At 39.2% G+C, this 27,798-nt stretch overlaps 1 protein-coding gene across 9 annotated transcripts in view; it reads right to left on the reverse strand.

Moving 5' to 3' along the window:
* Positions 1-27,798, reverse strand: part of DCLK1 (doublecortin like kinase 1) — a gene marked incomplete at its 3' end in the record, with an annotated part of 550,874 nt that overhangs the window by 102,543 nt on the left and 420,533 nt on the right. For 3 of the 9 annotated variants that reach the window (XM_081083037.1, XM_081083039.1, XM_081083038.1), the window contains exons 5-6: positions 27,531-27,647; positions 4,822-4,916 (exon numbers count right to left, since the gene is read on the reverse strand). In XM_081083037.1, coding sequence (XP_080939163.1) covers positions 4,822-4,916; positions 27,531-27,647 — 212 coding nt within the window. Of the gene's footprint in view, positions 1-1,113; positions 1,171-4,821; positions 4,917-5,742; positions 6,105-27,530; positions 27,648-27,798 lie in introns of those variants that run through there. The other 6 variants (XM_081083041.1, XM_081083043.1, XM_081083042.1 and 3 more) reach the window with 4 other exon arrangements.

Genomic DNA, 27,798 nt, shown 5'->3' on the forward strand with positions numbered 1-27,798 from the left:
AAAATAATTATTTTATGTTTAAGAAAAGCTGACCATAATTTTTAAAGAGAAGACCAGAAGAACAGAATAGGTTAATGTTAACAATGGGTTATAATCATAGACTTATTTGGTTTAACACAAAAGGAGTTTTGCATATGAAAATTTCCAAAACACTACCAAGATTTAGTATTTATTGGAATGGAGATTTAGATATTTGGGGCCTTCTTTATACAGTACCATCTAAAAGAATTTAGCTTTTCAAATTGATTTTTTCGAAGAAGTCTAGATACAATTATTTTTTTAGTTCTGTGTGTAAAAAAAAAGTTCCCTAGCTACAGACTTTACACATTTGAAAAATTACATATATAGTTGTGAGAGGAATTACATAATTTATAGTTCTTCATGTTAGTGTTTAGCTTCAGCTATTTTTAAACTGTTTGAAATAAAAAATAATTTAAAAAGTTTAAATTTGCTCAAGAAAAATAAGGAAATTGTCTAATGTTTAATGTTAAAATCTTCATGAGATGTATCCTTGATATGGGTATTTTTCCTCAATTATATTAATCCACAAAATGACAAGTAGCTTTCTCTACTGACTAGAAAGGAAAAAAAATCTACCTGTATATTTTTATTATTTTGCTATAAAAGTACCTTTAAATATTATCAATCCAAATTTTAAAAAGAATTTAATTTTAAGGAAAAATGTGTTTTATTGTCATTTTAATCTGCTTGACCAAAAATACAGAAAAATTGTATCTACATGTCTACTGTGATTAAAATGAAAACCCCAGATACAGAAATTATAACTCTGTATTGCGGCATCATTAACATATTCTTATACTCAATATTGGGTCCATATTTGAAATTCATCTGGAGCCAGGCCTTGCATAAAACCTCAGCAACTGAGTTGTGTTCAAGATCCCCCAATCAAATAATGTAGGAGACATAGAAAGAAAAACTCCAGGATTAACATCATAAATATAAAATGCCTGTATATTTACTTTTATATAATTTGGGCTTCGCAATTTCAAAGTATGCAAAAATTTTTTTGTGTATTTTACTGTTAGACTTTTGCTTAGAAAATGTTTAAGCTTCACCTAATCACAAACCATATACATTGCACCATTGTCTCTTTTACACCGAGTCTCCCACTGAATCCAACTCATCTGAAGAGAGGGGCCGGTAGAGGTCTTGTAAGAGGAAGGGCAGTATAAATTGTTTACTCGGCCCTCATAGGTGCTCTATGGCTCCCAGGAGTGGAGCAGCACTGAATGAGCACAAGTAGTGTCTAATGTCATTAGACCTATTAGTGACCAAATTCATATAAGAGGAAAAATAATTGAGAAACCATCTAAATAGACAAAATAGTCCTTATTTTGCCTTATTGATTTGATCTCCTCAAGAACTTTTACCTCCTTTGTGTCCAGTTAAGTTTTACAGCCCCTGAGGTCTGTCAATGCCATGCCTGCTTATATGTATCTAGACAATCCTTGAACACCTCCTTCCCATTTGGGGTAGAAGAGGAATATGCTTACTTCACAAAATAATTTATTAGAAGCCCCAGCTGCCATTCAGCAAATTCAAGTCCCAGAGCAGCAACCTAAGTGTTGTATTTGCACATCACATAAACCTAATAAACAGTGCCTTTTCAAATTTTATGTTTGAAAGAAAGAAAGAATTCAAACTTGACTCACACCCCTTTCTAATATTCTTCCCCAGTTCCGCAACCACTCACCTAGCACCTCTCTTTTTCTCCCCTTCACCCTTATTGCCAAGAGATCTCTCTCTATTAGTAGCCAGGCAACCAGCTCAGATCTGCAGTGTCTAAGAATCCTGGCTTCTTTCCTATTTTGTACCACCCACTCCGCACATCATCTGAATGATCAGATAACCTACAAAAAGTCAGCAATGTGGGAGGATAGTGGGTAGCTTCATTCAACCCACATAGCACATTTCTTTCTGATTAAAAAATGGGACCCAAGAAAGTTCATGGATGGAAAAGATCCTCCAAGATGTTCATCTGTGACCAGTCAAATGCTTCTAGACAGCAATTTAAATAACTATTTTGTAAAAACAGAGAGGTTGCTTGGTACCTTACTAACAGTACTTTTATAAAGAAAAATATCTGGCATGCAGACTCTTGTTGTATATAACTATTCTAAAACCAAGAGAGATAACATAAAAATATGATTTTAAGGGAAGTTAAAAAACTGATTGGATTATCATAATTAATATGAATGAAAATATGATTTTCTTGTTTGTGAAGAAATTAGTCAAACATCTCACTATTTCTTTAAAACACAAAAATTTATGTTCAGGTAGGAAGTGTGAGTGTGTGTCTATGTGTGTGTTTAGGGGGACAGCCAAGTTTTCCTGGCCACGTTGCTAGGTAACAGAGAGGGAAAATAGAAGTAGCTACTGCTTTCCAGTTTGCAATAAAAAAGTTAATTTATTCATTGAAATATCTTCTTTTAGCACTTGCCATCTTTCACTTATTTCAGTATTTCCTGCATATGAGTACAGCCAAACATTTGAGAAGAACATTAACCAAATTTGAAACAGGATCAGTTTTTAGTGATATTAGAGGCCCATTTTAATCTGGAGAGGTTATTTGATGTAGTTGACTACACACCCAGATGAAAGCTTCTCTTGCTAGAGCAGCTGGAAATGTGCCCATCCACTGACACGGTACATGAATGGAGAATGTTCATTTATGGCCTGAATTCAAAAGCCTGGAAACTGAGCCATCTCTGATTCATCCAGTTCTCCACACATAACATGTGTGTAATAAATGTTTTCAGATGATGATAAACCCTGTATCTTTCTAAAACAAGTGGTATTGTTTTCCCCTCTCAGGTATGATGCTTGCATTGTTAATTTAAATGACAAAATGAAGAATGTATAAGACAACCAACCCTTACAATCAGTTCCCACATGACAATGTTAATTATATAAACTGTTGGCCACACAGCTGCTAGCAACTACATGGAAATTTTCTGCCTCAGTTGGACAAAATAATAGTGAAATAGAAAATATAGAGAACAGAAGTAAATTCCAGCCTCATTCTTCAAACAAAGGGTTAAGCAAGGAGCTTTATATACCCAATAAGCATCCAGGAGAGAAAATCAGAGATGACAGGGTTTCTTAACCATTTTAATTTAATCTCAATCACTAAGCATGAACAAAATCCTAAATCTGAGTTTAATAAATTCAAAGGATAAAGATGAATTTCTATACCAGGTATACTCTTCAAAGTATATACTTCAAAAGGGAGAATATTCTATGAAAGAGGGCCCTTTCTGTGCTATATCCAGTGGTTGTTCCTACAAATGGGGACCTAGCTAGGTAATATTTACACACACACACACACACACACAATCACCCTACTACTCCCTCCACTCAAACACAGACATTTAGCAGATTAAATTAATTTGGCCAATTCTTTTTAGTAGTTTACTAATAACTACCGTACTTTAAAATGCCAAATTAGACTGTGGCCAAGAAGAAAACCATACTGAAAACACTTGAACAGAACTGAAATAAAATTATTGGGTTTTCTATCTGGAAAGAGCCTCTTTATTTTCTTTCATTTTTCCAAAACCCAGAAAGGATAGCAGACTAATCTAAGATAACACAGCTACTTAGTGAAGGAGCTGGTGCCAAACTCCGGGCCTCATCAAATAATCCAAATAAGCCAAACCCGATGCCAAGGGCATCAGTGGAGAATGACAATACAACCTGAAAATGGTGAGACAGGCTCCAAAGGGACTAGGGACTGATTCCACAGCCCCCACTTTAGACAGTGCTGTGTGAACACAACCTGGGAGGAAGCTTGAACAGAGGAGCTTCCATGTTGGTTACAGTTTAAACTTATGGAACTTGGAAGTCTCATTTTAAAACACTTAATAAAAGAAGCCAAATTCAAGAGTCTAGTATTTGATGTCCAAAGACTCCAAGAAGCCTTTGCTTATTAAAATATTCAGTGAGCACCATCATAAAACCTCCTAAGCGCCTGTAGTTCTTCCCACCTTGCTTGTGAAATCAAACAATGAAAGGCCTTCCATTTCCTCCACTGTATCTTCCCCCTCCTCCCCTTCTCACTCCTTTTAGTCTTGCCTTAGTTTTTCTGGAAAGGATAAACATTACAGGTTGTAAAGGGATAAAAACAGTAGTTCTTCAATTCCCCTTCCTTAGCATGGAGAAGCAAACACTGTTTTCAGTAACTTTTTAATTTTGATCTCCAAACTTGGTCATCTTCTCCATCATTACACAGGAAGCTAAAAATTAAAGTCAGGTAGTGATGAAAAACAAGGTGTTCCATGTGAGTTTCACAAACAAAAGCATGTCTCATATGGACCCATGTCCTTTTCCATTGACCCTAATCCACTCTGGAACACCATTCTATGCTATAAAGCAACTCCTGACAATGGGCCACCCCTCCAACAATGGCACTTTTCCTTCTCCATCCAATGGAAGGCTGATGATCCATGATGATGTCTAATAAAGCTTGTTAAACTCAGGAAGCTTACAAGTCAGTGCAGGTAAGGCCTTTGTAATTCAGGACAAAAAAGTAAGGAATTAAAAAGTGAAGCAGCAACTGTTTATTCTTCTCAGAGATAAGGTTTAAACAGGTTCATAGAGAAAGTAAAAGCCCTGAGTTCTACCTAAGAGAAACTATAGCCATAACAACTAACCCGCCATTGCTCGCCTCCTGTTCTATCTCTGCCTGGTTATTACTTAGAGACAAGAGAGCTATTATGAGAGAGCTATTTGCTGGCACCTGTGCTATTCTGCACCAAGGTGCATACAGATTTGAAGCAAGGAGCTTGCTTATTTCCTTACCCTCTGCTTCCGCAGGCTTCCTGGGCTGGTGGGTGATGGACTTGGTGACTTGCCAGACCGTGGAGTGGAGAGCTGACTACCAGGGGTCCCATTAACTAGAAGTACAAAGAATCACAGATGGGAAAATGGCATGTTAAAAAAGTTTCATGACAAAATAAACTTCTCTGAGAAATAATTACAGAGGAACATTTGCAAAAATTCCAGATACCTTTTTATCTGTGGTCCTGAGAAAAAGCTTCAGCAGTAGGTTACATAAAATTTTTTAAATGTTTTTTCACACCTTTCCTGATGAATTTATTAATGATGTCTTTGACTGTGCAGATAGAGATTTGGGGAATGTGATTAAAGCCCTGGGGCATTTTCAATGGGATTCATCCTTAATTCGTTAGCTTCCAGTAGGAGTAAATATTAGCACAGCTCTCAGGTGATATTCACAGTACTTGTTAAACTAAATCACTATATTTTTATAGTTAACAATTCACTTCTAGAAGTTCCTGCATCCATTTCTGCCCTGCACATCTCCCTCATCTAAACACTTGAAGGACCTGCTTTTAAACAAGATAAAGTAATTGGCACAGACACTTGAGAACTCCTCACTGATTGTCCTTACCACTGTTGAAAAATAAAAGCTGATTTCTAATAGATTTAAATCACTGGAATTTTACCTGATTATTAAGACTTTCATGCAACATTATCACTAAACAGAACCAAAGCCACAGAGCTCAAGTTAAAAATTATTTTTCTCTAAGTAACATTACAAAACACTTAAAAATATTACTTTACAAAGATATATAAGGACAACATTTTTACATGTTTCACATCCACAGGCAGGGAAGTAGAAGTAGCAATGAGACACACACATTCTTAAGAATGCATAACAAACATTTTCTAAAAGAAAGAGCAATGATGCATTTAACTTACCTTCTATGAGTTCTAACATGGACACAGTCTTACTGTTTGACCTGACAATAGTAAGAGGCAAAGTCCCTTCTCAGCACTAAGCCAAGTACCCACAGAAATGTGAGGCAGTTGGATTAGTTAAGAATGGCTAAGGCTGCTGCTCCCAGAGCAGATGGAATGAGATGCAGGATTCATCAGCAGATGCCTTTTCTGCATAAGGCTGACGTCTTCCAAGCAGCAGTGGGAGGTGCAGGTTCTGTCTCAGGCTGTATCAAAGGTGTAAATTAAGCCTCATGCCAACTCGGAGCCACTGCAACACCCTCCCAGACACCACTAACTCCCTGAAGGCCGGAAGCTGGAGCCCTTTTTCAGTACTTTGCACTGAATCATAATAAAGTGCCTCCGGGGAAGCAAGAGACCCAGTGACTCATCTGAAAATCAAAATGACAGCAATTCTTCTAAAGCCTGTTGACTACCCAGTACTAAGTATATCCTTAAAAATTTAGTGGTATGATGTTTATTGATTTCTCATACACAATGTTTGCACAAAATCTTTGGGTCCATGAAAGTGGGAGGTTGTTTGTCTTCTCCAAAGACCTTTAAAAAATGTCATATAGCCTACATTGCACTAATTTGTTTTGTCTTTGAAATGCATTTGTTGATTTAAAAAATACAACTTCTTTTTCAGTTTTTTTGGCAGCTTAAAGTAGAGAGCACTGAGCATGCTTTAATTTGCTTGCTTTCTACAGTCCATCCTGACGGAGCTTGATGCTCAGGCCTCTTTGCACTGGACTTCCCAGCCAGTGGCCTCTATGGGAAGGGCTCCTAAACAGGCAAGAACTAAAGAGCTGTGGGCAACTAATAAACCAGTAAGCAAAATATCCCTAGGAGTTGATGGAAAAACATGTTTTATGAACGTAATATTTTCTTTGCCCGCTTCTCCACTTTATGCCTTTTTGTTGTACCAAAAGGCTAAACAGATTGGGGAAAAAAAATGAGCAAATGGGGAAGCAAACATAGTATTGACATATTAAAATTTTGAGACGCTAATCTTATCAAGCCAATTAGGGAAGGGGGACTGGATTCTTAGGAAATCAGCCTTAGGAATACATTGTTTAAAAAAGAAAAAGAAAACAATAAAAAACTTTCACTTCAGTTTATTGAAGAACTTATTTTCAATGGAACATTTAATTTATATACATATATATAATTTAAATGTTATATATCCTATCTAATAAAAGAGAAACATGGTAATTAGCTGTACGTACACTACCCTTCCCATTGGCAAATCAGCGAGATATGCAAATTAACTGCCAGCCAAGATGGCGGCCGGCAGGCAGGCAGCTTGAAGCTAACATGAGGCTTGCTTGCTTCAGTGACGGAGGACTCCAACGTTCCCCGCCTGCCTTGCTGGCCTCTGAGCTTGCAGTTTGAAACATTGTTACAAATATAGAAGCTAAACAAAACCCCAGAAACCTGCTTTCAGCCAGCCAGGATCTCAGAGCTGGAGTTGACACAGTGTTTCAATTATAGAATCCAAACAAACCAGATACCTGCTTTCAGCAGCCTCAGAGCTAAAGCTGGCCCAGAATAAAAAAGAAAAAAGAAAAAAAGGAGGGGTTGGGAGCTTCATTCACCCCCAGCCTGAAAACAGCCCTCAGCCCCTCACCCAGACTGGCCATGCACCCCAGTAGGGACCCCCACCCTGAAGGGTGTGTGACCAGCTGCAAACAGCCAGCATCCCCTCACCCAGGCTGGCCAGGCACCCCAGTGGAGACCCCCAACCTGATCCAGGACACCCTTCACGGCAAACCAGCCAGCCCCACCCATGCACCAGGCCTCTATGCTATATAGTAAAAGGGTAATATGCCTCCCAGCACCGGGATCAGCGGAGCCGAGAGGCCTCCTGTCACTGGGATCAGCGTGACAGGGGGCAGCGCCCAAACCCCCTGATCGCCCTGTGGCTCTGTGTGTGACAGGGGGCGGGGCCACAACCTCCCTATCTGCCCTGCTCTGTGCCTGATAGGGGAGAGCTCCACAACTCCCTGATCGCCCTGCGGCTCTGTGTGTGACAGGGTGCGGCGCCCCAACCCCCTGATCGGCCCTGCTCTGTGTGTGACAGGGTGCGGCGCCCCAACCCCCCCACCCAAGGGCCCTGCTCTGTGTGTGACGGGGTAGAGCCATAATATCCCCATCGGCCCTGCCCTGAGTGTGATAGTGGCTGCACACCAACCCACTGATTGGCCCTGCTCTGTGGGTGATAGAGGGTGGCGCCCCCCCCACCCCCCCACGGGCCCTGTTCTGTGTGTGACAGGGGGCGGTGCCCCAACTCCCCTATCGGCCCTACTATGTGAGTGGCAGGGGGGAGCTCCCCAACCCCCTGATCGACCCTGCTCTGTGCGTGACAGGGTACAGAGCCCCAACCCCCCTGATGGGCCCTGGTCTGTGCGTGACAGGGGGCAGCTCCCCAACCCCCTCATTGGCCCTGCTCTGTGCGTGACAGGGGGTGACGCCAGAACATCCCCATCGACCCTGCCTTGAGTGTGACAGGGGGTGGTGCCCCAAACCCCCAATCGACCCTACCCTGAGCGTGACTGAGGGTGGCATTGCAACCTCCTGATCCGCCCTGCTCTGTGCATAACAGGGGGCAGTGCCCTAACCCCCCAATCAGCCCTGCTCTGAGCCCGACCAGGGGCTGCACCTAGGGATTGGGCCTGCCCTCTGCCACCCGGGAGCAGGCCTAAGCTAGCAGGTCGTTATCTCCTGAGGCGTCCCAGACTGCGAGAGGGCACAGGTCGGGCTGAGGGACCCTCCCTCCCCCCCGAGTGCACAAATTTTTGTGCACCGGGCCTCTAGTGTATATATATGTATATATACATATATATATATATATGTATATATACATACATGCATGTGTATATAAACACACATACATACAGATACACAAATATATATGCATATATGTGATCTCATTTCACTCTCACAATAACTTTGTGAGACAGGTAGTATCATTTTACAGATGATGAAACTGAGGTATAAAGTGATAAGTGGAGTGTTCAGATGAATGGCAGTGAGAGAGGCCCTGGCCTCTCCTCCTGAAATTTCAACAAGTTCATCAACTATAATTCAGCAAAAATTCCTTGCTCAACACAGAGGCATGCCTGAAAGGCTCTGGCACTGAAACATCTACAGATGGGCAACCATGAACAAAAGGAGAGACAAAGAGAGAGGAAAGCACAGATGGTCAACAGACACAGCCCTGCAGCTGGAAGCTTGAGGCTTGGACTGGAAAGGGGAGGAAGCCAATAGTAGAAGGTACTTTTTCAGCTGGGAGGACAGAAAGCTGCAGGGAGTAGTCCAGCAGGATGAGCAGTGAGCTGAGCAAACAGTGACTGAGCCAGCAGAGGCCTGATAGAGCACAGGGTTCTGCCCTGCAGCTCTCTACTGTCAGTTGGGGCACTGGTGTTTCAGACAAAAAAACATGACCACAGAGCCCTGCAACCAGTTGGACTCCCAAAACTCGACTCCCCTTGGCCTTGGAGTTGGGTTGAGGAGCATATTACCTGTAACCAAGAGCTATTGCAGTAAAACCGGTTTCCCTCTGTGACTGATCCCCAAGTTGGGTGCTTGGGCAGACTCCACAGAATTCAGGGGTCACCATTATCATGAGGGCAAAACAAACTGCACCCCCAAGAATCAAGGCTGTACTTATGGGAACACTGAAGGTAAAGACTGGGAGATCACAGAGGTAAAACATACTATAATTCAGTGCCATCTACTATAAAATAGTAGAAAGACCTTTTCAGAGGAAGCTGCTTTGAGTCACTAATATACAAATACAAATGCCTAGGCAAAGGAGAATAGCAAATACCATGAATAACCACAGTAGTGAGAATGATCCAAAAGAAAATGAAAAATCCCCAGAAAATAGGCAGGAATGCATGGAAATATATGATATAAATGACAGAGATTTCAAGATTGCAGTTCTGAAAATACTCAATGAGATGTGAGAAAACATACACAGGCAACTCAATGCACTCAGAAAACAAATCAATGAACAAAATAAGTATTTTACCAAAGAGACTGAAACTTTTAAAAAGAACCAATATGAAAATCTGGAAATGAAGCATGCAATTAAGGAGATTAACAGTAAACTATTGAGCATAGAAAACAGAGCGAACCAGATGGAGGAAAGAATTAGTGATATCAATGATAGGAATCCAGAAATGATGCAGAGGGAAGAGAGAGACCTCAGCATAGATAAAATGAATGCGCCTTATGAGAACTATCTGACTCCATCAGAAAAAGCTATATTAGAATAATAGTTATTCCAGAAGAGCAAGAGAGGGAATAAGGAAAAGAGCCCATTCAAACAAATAGTGAAGGAGAATGTCCCAAACCTATGGGAAGAACTAGATCCATGAATTCAAGAAGGAAACAGAACACCTAGTCACCTCAATCCAAAGAGGCCCTGTCCAAGGCACTTGGTATTAAAAATGTCAAAAATTAATGACAGAGAAAAAATTCTCAAAGCAGCCAGGGAAAAGAAGAATGTGACCTACAAAGGAAAACCCATCAGAATTTCAACTGACCTCTCAGCAGAAACTCTACAAGCCAAAAGAGAGTGGAACCAAATATTCAAACATCTGAAAGAAAGACATTACCAGCATGAATAATATATCCAGTAAAATTATCCTTTAAAGATGGAGGAGAATAAAGATATCCCCAGACATACAGAAGCTGAGGAATTTTATCACCAAAAAAACTTCCATTGCAGGAAATGCTCACAGGTGTCATTCTACCTAAAACAAAGATAATAGCCCTAACCAGTTTGTCTCAGTGGATAGAGCATTGGCCTGAGGACTGACAGGTCCCAGGTTCAATTCTGGTCAGGGGCATGTACCTTGGTTACAGGCACATCCCCAGTAAGGGGTGTGCAGGAGGCAGCTGATCGATGTTTCTCTCTCATCGATGTTTCTAACTCTCTATCCTTCTCCCTTCCTTTCTGTAAAAAGTCAATAAAATATACTTTAAAAAATAAAAAAATAAAACAAAGATAATAAAGTCACAGCACTACACAAGTAAGATCAACAAAAACTTACAGCATAAACAGGGATAATTTGTAACAACAAAAACCTAAAAGTGGAGAGTGGAAATGTCTGAACTGGCAAAGGAGGATGAAGATAAGAAACACTCTAAAGAAAAAAAAAAACTATGGTATATGTGCAAGTTTATTTTATATAAACCTAATGGTAACCACAATAAGCCCCAAACATGGACACATAGCTTTAAAAAAGAGGAAAGAAGTATGGTATACCACCAGACAAAAACAACAGACAGAAACACAAAGGAAAAGAACCAATGGAGGCACAGATCTACAAGGAAAAAATAAATAAAAAAAATGGCTATAAGAAATCCTCATGCATCAATAATTACCCTTAATTTAAATGGCCTGAATTCACCAATAAAGAGGCACAGCATACCAGAGTGGAAAAGAAAAACCCCCACCTATATGATACATCTAAGCTGCAAAGACAAAAGTAGATTCAAAATAAAAAGGTGGCAAATTATTCTCCAAGCAAATAACATCCACAGAAAAACAGGTGTAGCCATATTTATACCTGACAGAATAGATTTCAAGACAATGAAGATAACAAGAAAAAAAGATGGACACTTTATAATGATAAAGGGGACACTATATTAAGAAACCATAACACTACTTTTATATTTCTTTTTTTCTTTATTGATTAAGGTATTACATATGTGTCCTTATCCTCCCATTGCCCCCCCCCCACTCATGCCCCACCCCCCTGGTGTCTGTGTCCATTGGTTAGGCTTATATGCATGCATACAAATCCTTTGGTTGATCTCTCTCCCTTACCCCCAGCCTCCCCTACCTTCCCTCTGAGGTTTGACGGTCTGATCAATGCATCTCTGTCTCTGGATCTTTTTTTGTTCATCAGTTTATGTTGTTCATTATATTTCATAAATGAATGATATCATGTGATATTCATCTTTTTCTGACTGACTTATTTTGCTTAGCATAATGCTCTCCAGTTCCATCGATGCTGTTGCAAATTGTAAGAGTTCTTACATTTTTACAGCAGCATAGTATTCCATTGTGTAGATGTACCACAGTTATTTATTTATTTATTTATTTATTTATTTATTTATTTTTAATAAATAGCTTAAAATTCAACGTTTTATTTATTTTTGTATTAAATTATTTATTGTTTAAAATATTACAGTATTATATGTCTCCATTTCCCCCCATTGACCTCTCCCCGGCCACCTCCACCCCCAGCACATACCCAAAACCCCTAGTGTCTGTGTCCATTGGTTATGCTTATATGCATGCATGATCTATTAACTTCCCCCCATCCCCTGCCTTCTGAAGTTTGACAGTTTGTTCAATGCTTCTCGGACTCTGGATCTTTTTTTGTTCATCAGTTTATGTTGTTCATTATATTCTACAAATAAGTGAGGTCATGTGATATTTATCTTTCTCTGACTGGCTTATTTCACTTAGCATAATGCTCTCCATGTCCATCCATGCTGTTGTGAATCATAAGAGTTCTCACTTTGTTACAGCAGCATAGTATTCCATTGTGTAGATGTGCCACAGTTTTTTAATCCAGTCATCTGCTGATGGGCACTTAGGCTGTTTCCAAACCTTAGCTATTAAAAATTGTGCTGCTATGAACATAGCGGTGAATATGTCCTTTCCCGTGGATATTTCTGATTTCTTGGGATATATTCCTAGAAGTGCGATTACTGGGTTAAATGGAAGTTTCATTTTTTAATTTTTTGAGGAAATCCGTACTGTTTTCCAGAGTGGCTGCACCAGTCTGCATTCCCACCAGCAATGCAAAAAGGTTCCTTTTTCTCCACATCCTCGTCAGCACTTGTCATTTGTCAATTTGTTGATGATAGCCATTCTGACAGGTGTAAAATGGTACCTCATTGTCATTTTGATTTGCATCTCTAGGATGATTAGTGACATTGAACACGTTTTTATATGTCTCGTCACCTTCTATATGTCCTCTTTCAAAAAGTGTCTATTTAGGTCCTTTGCCCATTTTTTGATTGGATTGTTTATCTTCCTTTTGTTAAGTTGTATGATTTCTCTGTAAATTTTGGAGATTAAACCCTTATCTGAGATAGCATTGGTAAATATGTTCTCCCATGCAGTGGGCTTTCTTGTTGTTTTGTTGATGGTTTCTTTTGCTGTGAAGAAGGTTTTATTTTGATATAGTCCCATTTGTTTATTTTCTCCTTAGTTTCCATTGCCCTAGGAGCTGTATCAGTAAAGATATTGCTACGACATTTGTCTGATATTTTGCTGCCTATGGATTCTTCTAAGATTAAATGGTTTCCCTTCTTACATTTAATTCCTTTATCCATTTTGAATTTATTTTTGTGTATGGTGTAAGTTGGTGGTCTACTTTCATTTTTTTTGGCATGTACCTGTCCAATTTTCCCAACACTATTTATTGAAGAGACTATCTTGACTGTATTTATGCTCTTGCCTCCTTTGTCAAATATCAATTGAGTGTACTGGTTTGGGGTGACTGCCTGATTCTCTATCCTCTTCAATTGGTCCATGCGTCTGTTCTCGCACCAGTAACCATGCTGTTTTGAGAACAGTGGCTTTGTAGTATAACTGGGTGTCTGTTATTGTGATCCCTCCGACTTTGATCTTTTTTATTTTCTCAAGATTTCTGTCCTTATTCAGGGTCATTTTTTATTATATATATACTTTTGGAGTGTCTGTTCTAGGCATTGTTAATTTAATAGGGATTGCATTAAATCTATAGATTGTTCTAGGTGGTATGTACATTTTGATGATGATGATTCTACTAATCCATGAACATGGTATATCCTCCCACTTGTTTATGTCTTCCTCTATCTCTTTTTTCAATGTCCTGTAGTTTTCAGAGTACAGGACTTTTATATCCCTAGTCAACTTTATTCCTAGGTATCTTAATGTTTTTGGTGCAATGGTGAATGGGATTATTTTTTGGTTTCTCTTTCTGTGAGTTCATTTTTGGTGTATAAAAAGGCCATAGATTTCTGGTGTTAATTTTGTATCCTGTTACTTTGCCAAATTCATTTATTAAATCAATTAGTTTTTTTGGTGGAGACTTTAGGGTTTTCTATGTACAATATCCTGTCATCTGCGAATAATGACTGTTTTATTTCTTTTCCAATTCAGATACATTTTATTTCTTGTCTGATCCCTATGGCTAGCACTTCCAGTACTATGTCAAACAGGAGTGGTGAAAGTGGGCATCCCTGGCTTGGTCCTGTTCTTAGGGGAAATGGTTTTAGTTTTTGCCCATTGAGTATGATGTTGGCTGTAGGTTTGTCATATAAGGCTTTTATTATGTTGAGGTATGATCCCTCTATTCCCACTTTGCTGAGAGTTTTTATCAAGAAAGGGTGTTGAATTTTGTCAAATGCTTTTTTTGCATTGATTGATATGATTATGTGATTTTTGTCTCTCAATTTGTTTATGTGATGTATCACATTTATTGATTTTCTCATATTGTACTAGCCTTGTATCCCCGGAATAAATCCCACTTCATCATGGTGTACTAGTATGATCTTTCTAAGGTAATGCTGGATCTAATTTGCTAGAATTTGTTGAGATTTTTAGTCACCATATTCATCAGGGATATTAGCCTTTAATTCTCTTCCTTTGTAGTGTCTTTTTTTTTTAATTAAATCTTTATTGTTCAGATTATTACATTTGTTCCTCTTTTTTCCCCACCATATCTCCCCTCCTCCCAGTTCCCGCCCCACCCTCCGCCCTCACTCCCCACCCACTGTCCTCATCCATAGGTGCATTATTTTTGTCCAGTCTCTTCCCGCATCTCCCACACCCCTTTCCCCTCCAAGAATAGTCAGTCCATTCCCTTTCTATGTCCCTGATTCTATTATAATCAACAGTTCATTCTGTTCATCAGATTATTTATTCACTTGATTCTTAGATTCTCTTGTTGATAGATGCATATTTGTTGTTCATAATTTGTATCTTTACCTTTTTCTTCCTCTTCCTCTTCTTAAAGGATACCTTTCAGCATTTCATATAATCCTGGTTTGGTGGTGATGAACTCCTTTAGCTTTTCCTTATCTGTGAAGCTCTTTATCTGACCTTCAATTCTGAATGATAGCTTTGCTGGATAAAGTAATCTTGGTTGTAGGTTCTTGGTATTCATCACTTTGAATATTTCTTGCCACTCCCTTCTGGCCTGCAAAGTTTCTGTTGAGAAATCAGCTGACAGTCGTATGGGTATTCCCTTGTAGGTAACTGAGTTTCTTTCTCTTGCTGTTTTTAAGATTCTCTCTTTATCTTTTGCTCTTGGCATTTTAATTATGATGTGTCTTGGTGTGGTCCTCTTTGGATTCCTTTTGTTTGGGGTTCTCCGCGCTTCTTGGACCTGTAAGTCCATTTCTTTCACCAGGTGAGGGAAGTTTTCTGTCATTATTTCTTCAAATAGGTTTTCAATATCTTGGTCTCTCTCATCTTCTGGCACCCCTATAATTCTGATGTTGGTACGCTTGAAGCTGTCCCAGAGGCTCCTTACACTATCCTCGCATTTTTGGATTCTTTTTTCATTTTGCTTTTCCGTTTGGGTGTTTTTTGCTTCCTCGCATTTCAAATCATTGACTTGATTCTTGCGCTCCTCTGTTCTGCTGTCGGGAGTCTGTATAATATTCTTTATTTCAGTCAGTGTATGCTTAATTTCTAGTTGGTTCCCCAATATAACATCGAGGGTCTCATTAGTTTTCTTGTAGATCTCATTAAGTTTATCGGCGGCTTCTAAACAGTTCTTGAGAGACCTTAAAAGTGTGGTTCTGAACTCTATATCTTCCATTGACAATTTTGTCCTGTTTCTTTGTCTCCGCATTTTGTTATGCTTCCTTGATGCACCCCCTAGTGGTCTTTGTTCGTGGTCTTATAGTTAAATCTTGATTGTTGTAGCTAATTCCAGGGAGGGTTTGACCTCCAGGCCAAGTGGCTATGAGAATCAGCTGTGTCTGCAGTGAGAGAACTTCTGTCCGCTAGGGAGGTGCTAATCTGGCGTTTGCCTGAGGCTATCTGGCAAATGCCTCTGTGCAGGGCTTGGGCGGGGCCGTTTGCACAGGTTCAACAGGGTGGGCCTGAGAGAGCAGTTATGGCGGCTCTCAGTCCTGTCCCCAGGGGCTCTGCCTCTCTGAGTCCCAGCACCCGCTGCAAAGCTCGGAGAGAAAGCTGCACTCGCTCTGACCGAAGCCAGGCAGTCCCGCTTCTCCCGTTTGAGTCTGGGTCCCTAAAGACTCGCCTGTATCTGGAGCTCAGAGTCTGCGACTCCCTCCTGATTGAAAACGCCAACCGCACCCTCCGCCGCCAGCCTGCTCCGGGCACTCTGCACCTCAGAATTTGACTTCAGCACTGCGCCTCCTCTGAGTGTTCGTATGCGTTTCTCTTTCCTCCTAGTTGTAGGACTTCCACTCAGCCAGCGTTCCAGTGGTTCTGGATGATGTCCGTTCCGTCTTTTAGTTTCACTTTTGAAGTAGTTGTTCAAAGCAGCAAACTCCGGCATTAACCTATGCCGCCATCTTGGTTCTCCCCTTTGTAGTGTCTTTATCTGGTTTTAGGATTAGCGCAATGGTGGTTTCATAGAAGGAGCTTGGAAGTGTTCCTTCCTCTTGAATTTTTTGGATTTGTCTGAGGAGGATAGGTTTTAGTTCTTTGAATGTTTGGTAAAACTCCCTTATGAAGCCATAGGTCCAGACCTTTGGTTTGCTGGAAGTTTTTGATCACTGCTTCAATTTCCTCCATAGTTATTGGCTTATTCAGATTTTTTTTATTTTTCCTGATTTAGTTTTGGAAGATTGTATTTTTTGTGTAAATATGTTCATTTTGTTTAGGTTGTCCAGTTTGTTGGACTAGAGTTTTTCATAGCATTATTTCACGATCCATTGTGTTTCTGTGGGGTCAGTTGTTACTTCCCCTCTTTCATATCTGATTTTGTTTGTTTGGGTCCTCTCTCTTTACTTCTTGGTGATTCTGACTAGAGGTTCATCAATCTTGTTTATTCTTTCAAAGAACCAGCTCTTGGTTTTATTGACCTTTTGTACTGTTTTTTTGGTCTCCATGTCATTTATTTCCACTCTGATCTTTATTATTTCCTTCCTTCTGCTTACTCTGGACTTTTCTTTCTAATTCTTTAAATTATAGGGTTAGATAGTTTATTTACAGTTTTTCTGTTGTTTGTTTGTTTTTTTAGGTAAGTCTGTAGTGCTATGAACTTATCTCTCAGGACTGCTTTCACTGTGTCGCATAGATTTTGCATTGTTATGTTTTCATTGTCATTTTTTTTCCAGGCTGTTTTTATTTCTTCTTTAACTCTTCAGTAACCCAATCATTGTTTAATAGCATGCTATTTAGCTTCCAAGTATTTGATTTTTTAATTGTTTTTATTGTAGTTGTTTTCTAATTTTATACCATTTCAGTCTTCGTGAATTTGAAGAAACTTTGCCTGTGTCCCAATATGTGGTCTACCTTTGAAAATGTCTTGTGAGCAATTGAGAAGAATGTCTATTCTGTAGCTTTGGAGTGAAATATTCTGAAGATGTCAATTAGTTCCATCTGACCTAGTGAGTCATTTAGGATTGCTGTTTCTTTGTTGATTTTTTGCCTAGAAGATTTATCCAGTGATGTCAATGGGGTATTATAGAGCCTTATTATGATTGTATTGCTGTCTATCTCTCCCTTGATATCTTCCAGAAGTTTTTTTTTCTTTGTTTTTTGTTTTGTTTTATGTATTTGGTTGCTCCTGTGTTGGGTGCATATATGTTTACCAGAGTTATATCCTGTTGTATCAATCCCTTTAGTATTATGAAGTGGCCTTACTTATCTCTAGTTATGGCCTTCACTTTGAGGCCTATTTTGTCAGATATAAGTATTGCTCTCACAGTTTTTTATTAATTTCCAGCCTTTCACTTTTTGTCTGTGTGAGTCCTGTGTTCTGAGGTGGGTCTCTTGTAGACAGCAGATATATGGATCATGGTTTCTTATCAGTTCAGCCACCCAATGTCTTTTGATTGGAGCATTTAATCCATTTATGTTTAAGGTTATTATTGATAAGTACTTGTTTGTAGCATTTTTATTCTTTATGTCTGTGTTCTTTTTTCCCTTTCTATTTCTTCTTTTTACCACAATCCCTTTAGCATTTCTTGCATCACTGGCTTGGTAGTTTTACACTCCCTTAGTCTGTTTTTGTCTGCGAAGCTCCTGATTGTCCCTTCAATTTTAAATGATAGCCTTACTGGATAGAGTCCCTTGCTTTGCATCACTTTTTATATATCATTCTATTCCCTCTGGTCTGATGTGTTTCTGTTGAGAAGTCATTTGATAATCTAATGGGTGATACCTTGTAGGTAATGTTCTGTCTCTCTCTTGAAGCCCTTAAGATTCTCTCTTTGTCATTAATGTTTGTCATTGTAATTGCGATGTGTCTTGGTGTGGATCTTTTAGGGTTCATCTTGTTTGGGACTCTGTGCTTGTGTGACTTTTTCTTCCCCAAATCCAAGAAGTTTTCTGTCATTATTTCTTCAAATAGATTTTCTAATCCTTTCTCCTCTTCTTGTCCTTCTGGCACACCTATTTTATGGATGTTGCTTCATTTCATGTTGTCTCAAAGCTCCCTTAAGCTCTCCTCCTGCTTTCTAATATCTTTTCTCCAATTGCTGTTCTGATTGGGTATTTTTTATAACCCTCTTCTAACTCATTGATTTGGTCCTCTGCTTCTTCTAGTCTAGTATTGAAACCCTCCATTGTGTTCCTTATTGTAGCTATATCATTCTTCATTTCCTCTTGATTCTTACATATGTTGTTGATTTTTTCATCCAGCTGTTTTAGGAACTGTATGACCCTTACTCTGAATTCTTTCTCTGACATATTGATTGCCTCCACTTTATTTAGTTCCTTTTCTGGCAATTCCTTCTTTACTTTTTTTTTTCTTTGTACCCCATTTTTGGTGTCTATTTATGGCCCTGGGCTTTCTGCTTGGGGTAAGAGGGGTTGAAGCCCTTAGCAGTCCAGTGGTTAGGGATTCGCTAGCCTGGGGGCTGGGTCTGCCTTGAGTTTCACACCTTTATTGTCTCTGCTCTGAGTTGTACCCCCTTCTCCCATGGTTCTGGTCACTCAGTTGTCCATTTCTCAGGGTTGGTGAGGGCATGTGCCCAGTTCCCCTGGTGTGTGACTCCCTGTGAGTCCCCAGAGCCCTCTGGCATGCAGTTCACTGTGTGGCCGCAGCACCCAAGGCAGAATGGTGCCCTAGATCCTTCTGGCAGTGCACTTGCAGTGTGGTCCTGTGACCTGTGGCTAGGCACACCAGGTTGCACCAGCAGCTCTGACCTGGGCTGGGGATAGGGTGTGTGCTGGTTGACTGCTCTGTCTGTGCTGGGAGTTGGACATGCACTAGCCAGAAGCTCTGTTTGGGCTGGGTCCAGAGCGCACACCGGGCAATTCTGTCTCTGCTGGGGATGCAGTGCCCACCAGGCTGCAGCTGCCTGTGCCAGGGCAGGGCAAATGCCAGACGAGGGCTCTGTCTGGTTCAGGGTGTAGTACACACTTGGTTGTGGCTCTGTACTGGGACCAGGGATGGAGCGGGGTGGGGGATACCCCTGGCTTACACTCACAGTGCAGGGTCCTGAAGCGCTGGGTTTGGGCTCCAGTGAGGAGGCACAGCTCAGGAAGTCTGTCTGACATGCACTTACTGTAGATGTCTAGGACCCCAGTTGCGGTACTGTGCTGCTCACTGCCGGGGCATGGTAGTGGTTACACACGGGTTATGGCTGGCAAGCGGCTCCCTGCAGAGGTCCCAATGTGATGTCTGAGGTCAGTCTGGATATTGGTGTGGCAGCACTCCTGGCCTCTGTTGCTCCCCTCTACAAGATGGCATGGGTTCCAAGCCAAAGTCAAGCCACCTTGGGAGTGCCTACAGTGGCAGTGGGGGCTCCCTGTCTAGGAGAGTCCTATCTGCCAGTCCCCAGGACTCCTGTGAGATCTAACTGCCCCTTACTCACACACACACACACCACACATGTCCACACATGCCCCTTTCACTCTTTTACTCTATCACACTATCTTCCTCCCTGCTGTCTTGTCGGCGGCCATGCACAAATAGATGTCACTCCATATGTCTTAAATGGAACACATTCCCTACCTCTCCTCCTCAGTTGACAGATCTGCTTCTGATCTCTGATTCCTCTCTCTTCCTCTAGCCTCATATCCACTTAAATTTCTGGTTTCATTTCCCTTTAGACACCTCCCCAATTCCCAACATTGCTACTTAAATTCTGTCCTATCAATTTATTTCCAGAATGACTGCAGTGGCCTCATGGAGTCTCCCAGACCTTTGAGCCATCCTCTCTTCCACTGCATCAGTTTCTAAAATTCAAATAAAAATCAAATCATGGTCTTGCTAAAAATTCTTTTTCACACCTCTGCCAATATCTACACAAAAATATGTCTTCTGACCACATCTGAGTTATCAACATCTTCAACCCTTTCCTATTCTAGCATTTATTTATATTGAACCAGCAACTATTCCTTAAATATAACTTCATGCCTTTGTGCCTTAATTCACATTGTGTTATCAGGTGGTATGCCCTCCCGGCTCTTCATATTCTCACAAGACCCTTCAGATTCCAGTTTATAAGTCCTTTTCTCTTGGAAGCTTTCTCTTACCTCACTAATGAGATTTAACCCCTTCTTCCTCTGGGTTGTCATAACACAAAATTATTTATTATAAATGATATAGATGTTTGCTTCCCAACTTGAAATCAAGAGCTATGGTATAAATTGTCTTTGTATCTTTGAGAACCAATATATGACTGAAATACAATAGACATTTAGGAAATATTTCTTTAATAACATGAGGCATTAACAGTAAAGAGTTTATAAAAGTAGTTGGGGTAGGCTGCTGCCCCCATATAGACAGTGGGTCAAAATAATGGTTCAAGGTTTTGAAGAATATCTTTGGAGATACTCAACTGCTGAGGGTGAGCATTAAGAGGAGTTGATGAGTTCATGAAAAGAGAATGGAAGGAGGATTGAGTTTTATGTTCAGTAAAAAATTCTAAAAACACAAGTCATGAATCATTAGCCCTCTTGACTTTCTTGGTGCATTTTATTTTCTATCATTTCCTTGGAACCCCAGAGCAGAAAAAATCCTCCATAAAATGTATAAGACTGAAATATCTATACAAAAGGAAAAGACTGAGCTAAAAATTAATATTTAACAATCTGCCTTTGATAGTGTTTGAAAAAGTTAAAGAGTTGACAAATTGAATGAGTTAACTGATTAAAATTATCTTTGTTTCTCCAACTTTGATTCTTGTGCTATCTGCATATGTTGTATAAAATATTTTTTATGTAAAAAAAGTAGTGTTTGAGTGTTTTAAATACAAAGGCTTCAGGATTTTCAGAGTCATATACAAGTACATTTAAGCCTGGAGAAGTTGGGATGGTGCTTCAATCATGGTAGAAGTTCATTAACTACGGCACCCAGCTTTTTCCTCTGTAAATGTTCACCCTTGCATCTCCAGCACCCAGCATTGCTAGTCCATGGTGGGTTGTCAATGCATATTGAATGAGTGAACAACCGTTGCCACGAGTGTTTCTACCTTGAACTGTAAGCTTCTGGAAGGCAAGAAAGTCCATAATCTCATGCTTGAATTGATAGAAATAAAGCTCAGTTATGTTTGCCATGGATTCTACAGAGAAAGATTCTAAATAGAGGGTGCCATTCCATGAGAAAAAGTTGGCCATCTATCTAAGTGGGAATAAAAACTCTAAAACAAACAAACAAAAAACCCAAAGTTGTTCTATGTGATCCAAAAAGAGGTCAAAATTCTGAAATCTGTATGTTTTAAGGAGGACTGCAGCAATGAAAATTCAAGATAGTTAAGTGTGGTTTTCTTATACTTTTAATATTAAGAACAGAGTATAAAGCAAACTAAACTTTATCTATTCTTATTTAAATCAAATTAGTGCATATTACACTCACTTTAGAGATATTGAATTATAAATTGCTTGTACAAATAAAATAATTTGTTTAAAAGAATTTCACTTTTAAATTACACATTTTATGAGACATCTATGTTCCAAAGAAAAAAACACATAAATAAAGATTCAGTCCATATTAAACACTTTATGATGTTCTTATATATTCTTGTTTCTCTTAAGAAGCAACTAAAACAACTTTCCCCTTTCTTAGTGATACCACATTCAATGTCTGGGGGCTTATTATTCTTGTGTGTTATTAGGCTTCTGGCTTTTCTTTCTTTCTTCTTTTTTTCTTGTGCTAATTGCCTACTTTACACTCTCTCTCCTATGGAGACTAATAATAATTCAACAGGTATGTGAATTATGTAATCTATCAATTATTTAGAGGGTTGACTTCTATGTTACTTGAGAGTAGAGGCTGTATCTTTCATCTCTGCATTGTTAGCGTTTAACATTAGCAAGCCTGTGCTTGATATTTCTGAATGTGGAAATGAACTCCTTACATTAATAAATCACCTTTATCCCTGGCTGGTGTGGCTCATTTTGCTGGGCATCTTACTGGGCAACGAAAAGCAGCTGGTTGGATTCCTGGTTTTGGGCTTGATCCTCAGTAGGGGGTGTGAGGGAGGCAGCAGATCAATGTATTGCTCTCACATTGATGTTTCTCTCTCTCTCCCTTCCTCTCTCTCTAAAAAATCAACCAAAATAATAATAATAAAATAAAAAAGGTGAAAACTTAAAAAATATCCTTAAACAAAATAATAAAATAAAATAAAACACCTCTAACTGCTTTTAGTCCCAAGAAGAGGAATAGATATGGGACAAAGATAAAATTTATAGAAGATTCTCATTCTTATTCTAATATTGACTTACAAAGGTAACTTTCTGTCAACCATTGACATAAATCATGAAGTTGGGGTGAATCATTTTACTTCCTGAAATGCTGATGTCCAGGACTAATACTTAGGCTTCCGTTGCAAAGTGTTATGATGCTATAAATTGCAATCTTAAACCAGGTACTGTATTACTTATTTCCTGAGGATCAAAACTTTAATAAGCAGAGGTGAAGAAAAGTTATTAAACATTGCCAGCCTGCTGTGTCTGGAACACTGGAAGCCCCAGGTCCCAGCCCTGAGCTGCCATTACCAACTCTGTAACTCTGGACCAACCAGTTTCCCCAGCCCTGCCTCTGTTTCCTCCTTATTATACAATAAATAATAAATAATTGTGTCATGTTGTTTGTTGTTAGGCGATCATTGGGAGAATCAAAAAAGATCAAAGATAACAATGCATACAAACTATGATGTTTCATTGGTAACAATATTATCATGAACAGTAGCATGGCATGAAAATTGAAGCAAATTTTAACTTTATACTATCCTCTACTCTTAGTATAATGTAGAAAGATGATACTAGAAGTAGAAATTGAAAAACAGAAGTAGAAATTATTTTAAACTTTAAGTTAATAGATTAGGAGGAAAACCAAAGATTTGTTGTTGTTAAAAAGTCAGGTTCCATAGTGGTGATTAAGGTTTGGGGCAACATCAATGATTAAAATGTAACTGGTATAAAAGTAAAATTATTCACATTCCAGTGTTTATGACTTATGAAAAACACTGAACAGTCTATTTTTTAAAATGTTGATGCAATCAAAATAGAGATAGGTCACTGCTCCTTTCCACTTGTTATAAGAGCCATACCTGAGTGCAGATAGGAGTCCTAGACTAGCTCAGTGGAGAGCCGAGGCAGGGGCTCCCCCTGGCATCAAGCAGCTACACTGGCCCAGAAAAACATCAATAAGACCGTCAAACCTCAGAGAGAAGGTAGGAGAGGGTGGGGGCAAGGGGGAAAGATCAACCAAAGGATTTATATGCAAGCATATAGGCCTAACCAATGGACACAGACAACAGGGGGGTGAGGGCATGCGTGGGGGGGATAGGGGATAACGTGGGGATAAGAACACTTATGTAATAACTTAACCAATAAAAAAATAAAAAAAATAAATGTAAATAACACTGGATTCCTAAACCCTGGGCTTAAGTCCCAAGGAAAGAAAGTGGTCTTGGGGTCACTGGCATAATCCATGTATTTGTGACCGGAAACTGCTGTTCTATAAACCCTCTCTAAATTAGAGCAAGGTAGTAAGATTTGGTAGCAAGTCAGAATTAAGAGGCAGTCAATACATATTATAAGCAGTTATATAACCAGGAAATGATTGGCTGGCATATCTTTTAGAACAAAATGCAAGTGTAAAAATTTATATGCATAAAAAGACTCACATTAAACAAAACATGAACAGTGACATTGGATTAATTTTGATCTAGCAGTTAAAGAAACCTTGAATGAAGTGTTAATTTTTCAAGAACACATTGATTTTAGAATGAATTTGGATTTCATTTCTTTATGGGGATGATTACCTGGCATGGCCCTACCACAAATTTCAAGTTAATGCTGATCAAATCAACTAGGTTAGTTAAGTTCAACCCTAGTTGAAAAGATGGTTTTGAGAAAACAATAGAAAACATAAATGCTTGTTTGAAGCAATCGAAGGTAATGTAACCTACCATTTTAAATTTATAAAAGCAATAATAGTACCAAATGTTGGCAATAACAAATACAAATACATTTAATACATTTGCTTATCTGCTTTTTTGAGTTTCTGAAATTACTTTGGTAAATGATACATTCATCTATATTTATAAGATTATAATTAAATGTATCATATTTATGAGATTTATATAATCTTAGAGATACTGAACAGTGACCAGTTAATTTCAAAGTGAAATAATTTTCTGTATTCATTTTTAATGAATTCATTTTTAATCTTTTAAAGATTAATGATTCTTTTTATTTTAACTCAAATTTTAGATTTTTTTTTAAGTAAAACAGGCTCTCTACTATTCACAAAGTAAAACTTGAGTTGTAAAAATTCTGTCTCCAAGTTTTCCTCCTGTATTCCCTTATTCAATATTGGCTGCCACAGATAGACTGAAAGTGCAGGGTCACTTTTCTTGCATCTGTGGTGGCAACCTTAGCAACAGACAGTAGGTATTTCAGGTCTCAGGATTCCATTCTCTGACATGTGCACAGTAATCTGAGCATCCTCCTACCTTCCTTGACTTATGGGGACAAAATGAAAAAGAGAAAAGAGACTTCCACCCAAACCTAGGAACTGCATATAGCTCTTAAAAACAAAACCTGTTCAAAACAATGATAAAAATTAATAGCTATACTGAGTTTCTAGAAATATTTATATTGTAAAAGCAATAAGAATTTGGCTTAAACACTCATTAGTAGATGTTTCACCCTAACTATACCTGATATTTTAAAATTCATGGTATATTCTAAGACAAAAAGGAAAATAAAGGTTCCATAAAATTTGTCAATGTCAGAGTTAGTTTGGATTAGGAACTAATTCTGCTTTTTACTATTGATGTTTTTTAGTAGTATTGATAATGTGTCAGTTAATGTGGAGCTTCTTGCTCCTTCACATCCTTTTGTGATTGTACTAAATATCCAAGATCTAGGGGCAACAGGCTGACTGGACCCATGATTTTTTCTCTCTTTTTGCCCCATGGGAATTCATCCTACAGTTTAGGTTTCAGAGAAAATGAGGAATATTCTTTGATCAAGGCTAAATATCCTCCAAAGAGCACAGTTTTAACCTGTCAGTTGGTTAATGAACAAGCTAAGGTCTCCTAGGGGAGTTTTACATGTAGCAATTCCAGCATTATTGTCATTTTATGGTTGTCCACATTTCTGTGTGAGGATGGTGTCTCTCTTGAAGGGAGAGACTTTCCCCAGTAACAGTTTTTCAAGGGAGGGATAATCTTCAGACAGAAATTGTCCCTGCTCTGAAGGTTGGCCATTTGCTCATTGTTATCTTGACCAACACTTCGGATTTATACTTCAAGGTATCTACAGGTCTGCAACCCTTGGGTTGCAAGGGTTACAGATGAGCATTGCCACTCAGAAGCAAACAGGGAGGTAGAAAAGAAAGTCATGTCTGTCATGCCAATAAATGAAGATAAGCAAGCTCTATTTTCACCCCAGATTACTCAGAGTCAAATGAGTTCCTCTACTTCCCTTTTGTATCTATAACACAGTAGGCATCAGCATCACCTGGAGGGCTTGGAAAACCCAGGTTGCTGGGCTCCAACTCCAAAGTTTTTGATTCAGTGGATCTGGGAAGGGGCTTAAGACTTGCTTTTTCAACAAGTCAGGTGATGATGATACTACTGGTCCAGGGAACCACACTTTGGGAACCACTTCCTTAACAACTGTTTCTCTAACTAAAGGCTTATAGATTATATGATTTGAATAATCTGGAATATTTTCTAAAAGGGAGCAGGGATCAGGATGATAAACTTTACCAAGTTACCAAGTGACATTCATGCTCTAAACATTGAGTCTCACTACCTTAACCTTTAGCAAAGTCTCATTTCAGTGTTCATCCAATCTTGGTGAGCTCTGTCATACTAAGGGAGGAATTCTCAGCCCACTCTTAAACTAGGAGGGTTAAACAAGCTGCATCTCAAGTGCCAGCCATGTTTTGAGACTTATTCCCTGGCTGATTAGAATGTAGATCATGCTATGTGAAGGGAACAGTGGTAGAACATTGTTGCTACTCTTTGAGTGTCGAAGAACAACAAGGTCTTTGGAGAATATCTAGGGAATCAGTAAAGCCCTAAGAAGAAGGTGACTCCTAGAGAACCAAGTTGGGCTTGGTGCTCTAACTATCCAGCTTACTGAGAGTTCCTGCTTCCAAGACTTACTTTGGAGATTTCAGTTTTACTTACTATTAGAAAAAACAGATTATAGCACCTCCATTTTTAAATATGGAGGTTATAACTTACATAGTAGTACAACAGCTGGTGAGTGGTGCCAGAGGCAGGCCTTGTAGCCCCAGCCTAGAGAACTATTCACATCCCTCTGGGCCCATGCTATTGAGTACAAGAAAGCCTCTGAATAGGCCCCAACGGCCTATGTTCCTAAGAACTTCACCATCTTTATGAAATCAGGTGACAATCACTTTCATATATGTATCATTTAATAATTCCCTTCCACAGTTTATATCTTTAATAAATAATTAATAATGAAATAGATCTTACACCTGAGTTTTAAAAAAAGGTCACAAAGACAGAAACAAAAACAACCTAACTTACTCATATCAGTTTTAAGACCAAGGAAAGAAAAGGCAGCACTGACATAGTCATCTTATGAGTACACTTCTTGCTCCAATACCAGTACTAGAACCTACGAGACAGGACACAGGCCAAGTTACAGCAGCTATCACTGCACCAGGCTCTCATTCCCACTGCCATTAGCTCCATAGCCTCACTGGGGCCAATGGTAAACTAAAATTTAGCAAATACAAATTTGAAACTCTTCTTAAGCCAGTCCCAAGTGGAATAAATGCTTTAACAGAGACTTATAGAGTTAGTGGCCTTTAGCCTGAAAAATTAATTTTTGTGATAGAAATTATGCAAGTCAGTAGTACACTTCTATTTGTGGGCAAATCTGGGTTTTCTGATTTCACCTAAGTTAGTGTTCGCAAGATAAATGTTTTGTCTTACAGCCAACATGTTAGACCCAGTAAAATCTGCTCTACCACTCTGACATGTTCTAAAATTATAAACTGGAATTTACACTATCTTAAACCCTCACACTCTGGAATTCACACACCCTCTGCTTGTTATGGGTCATAAACAAGGCACTTTCTTCAAAGTCTCCTTTGTTGCTTTACCTGAGCTGGTTGATGCTGGCGACTTGCTGCGCCTGGAAGGTCCTGGGCTCTTGTTGGTGCTCCTGCGGGATGACGAAGCTATTTTGGTGTAAGAAGTGGACTTCACAACTCGACATTCTGGGGAAAGAACAACCACATATCATTATAGGATCATGGCAAACACCATTTAAAATGCACAACAAACTGGAAATATAAATATATGACCATCCTCAGTCACACCTATTTCTTGTCAGCCCAATGCTCATCTATAGCAAATAAATCAAGAAAA

This window comes from Myotis nattereri, assembly GCF_964212035.1.
Source record: "Myotis nattereri genome assembly, chromosome: 2".
Taxonomy (NCBI): domain Eukaryota; kingdom Metazoa; phylum Chordata; class Mammalia; order Chiroptera; family Vespertilionidae; genus Myotis; species Myotis nattereri.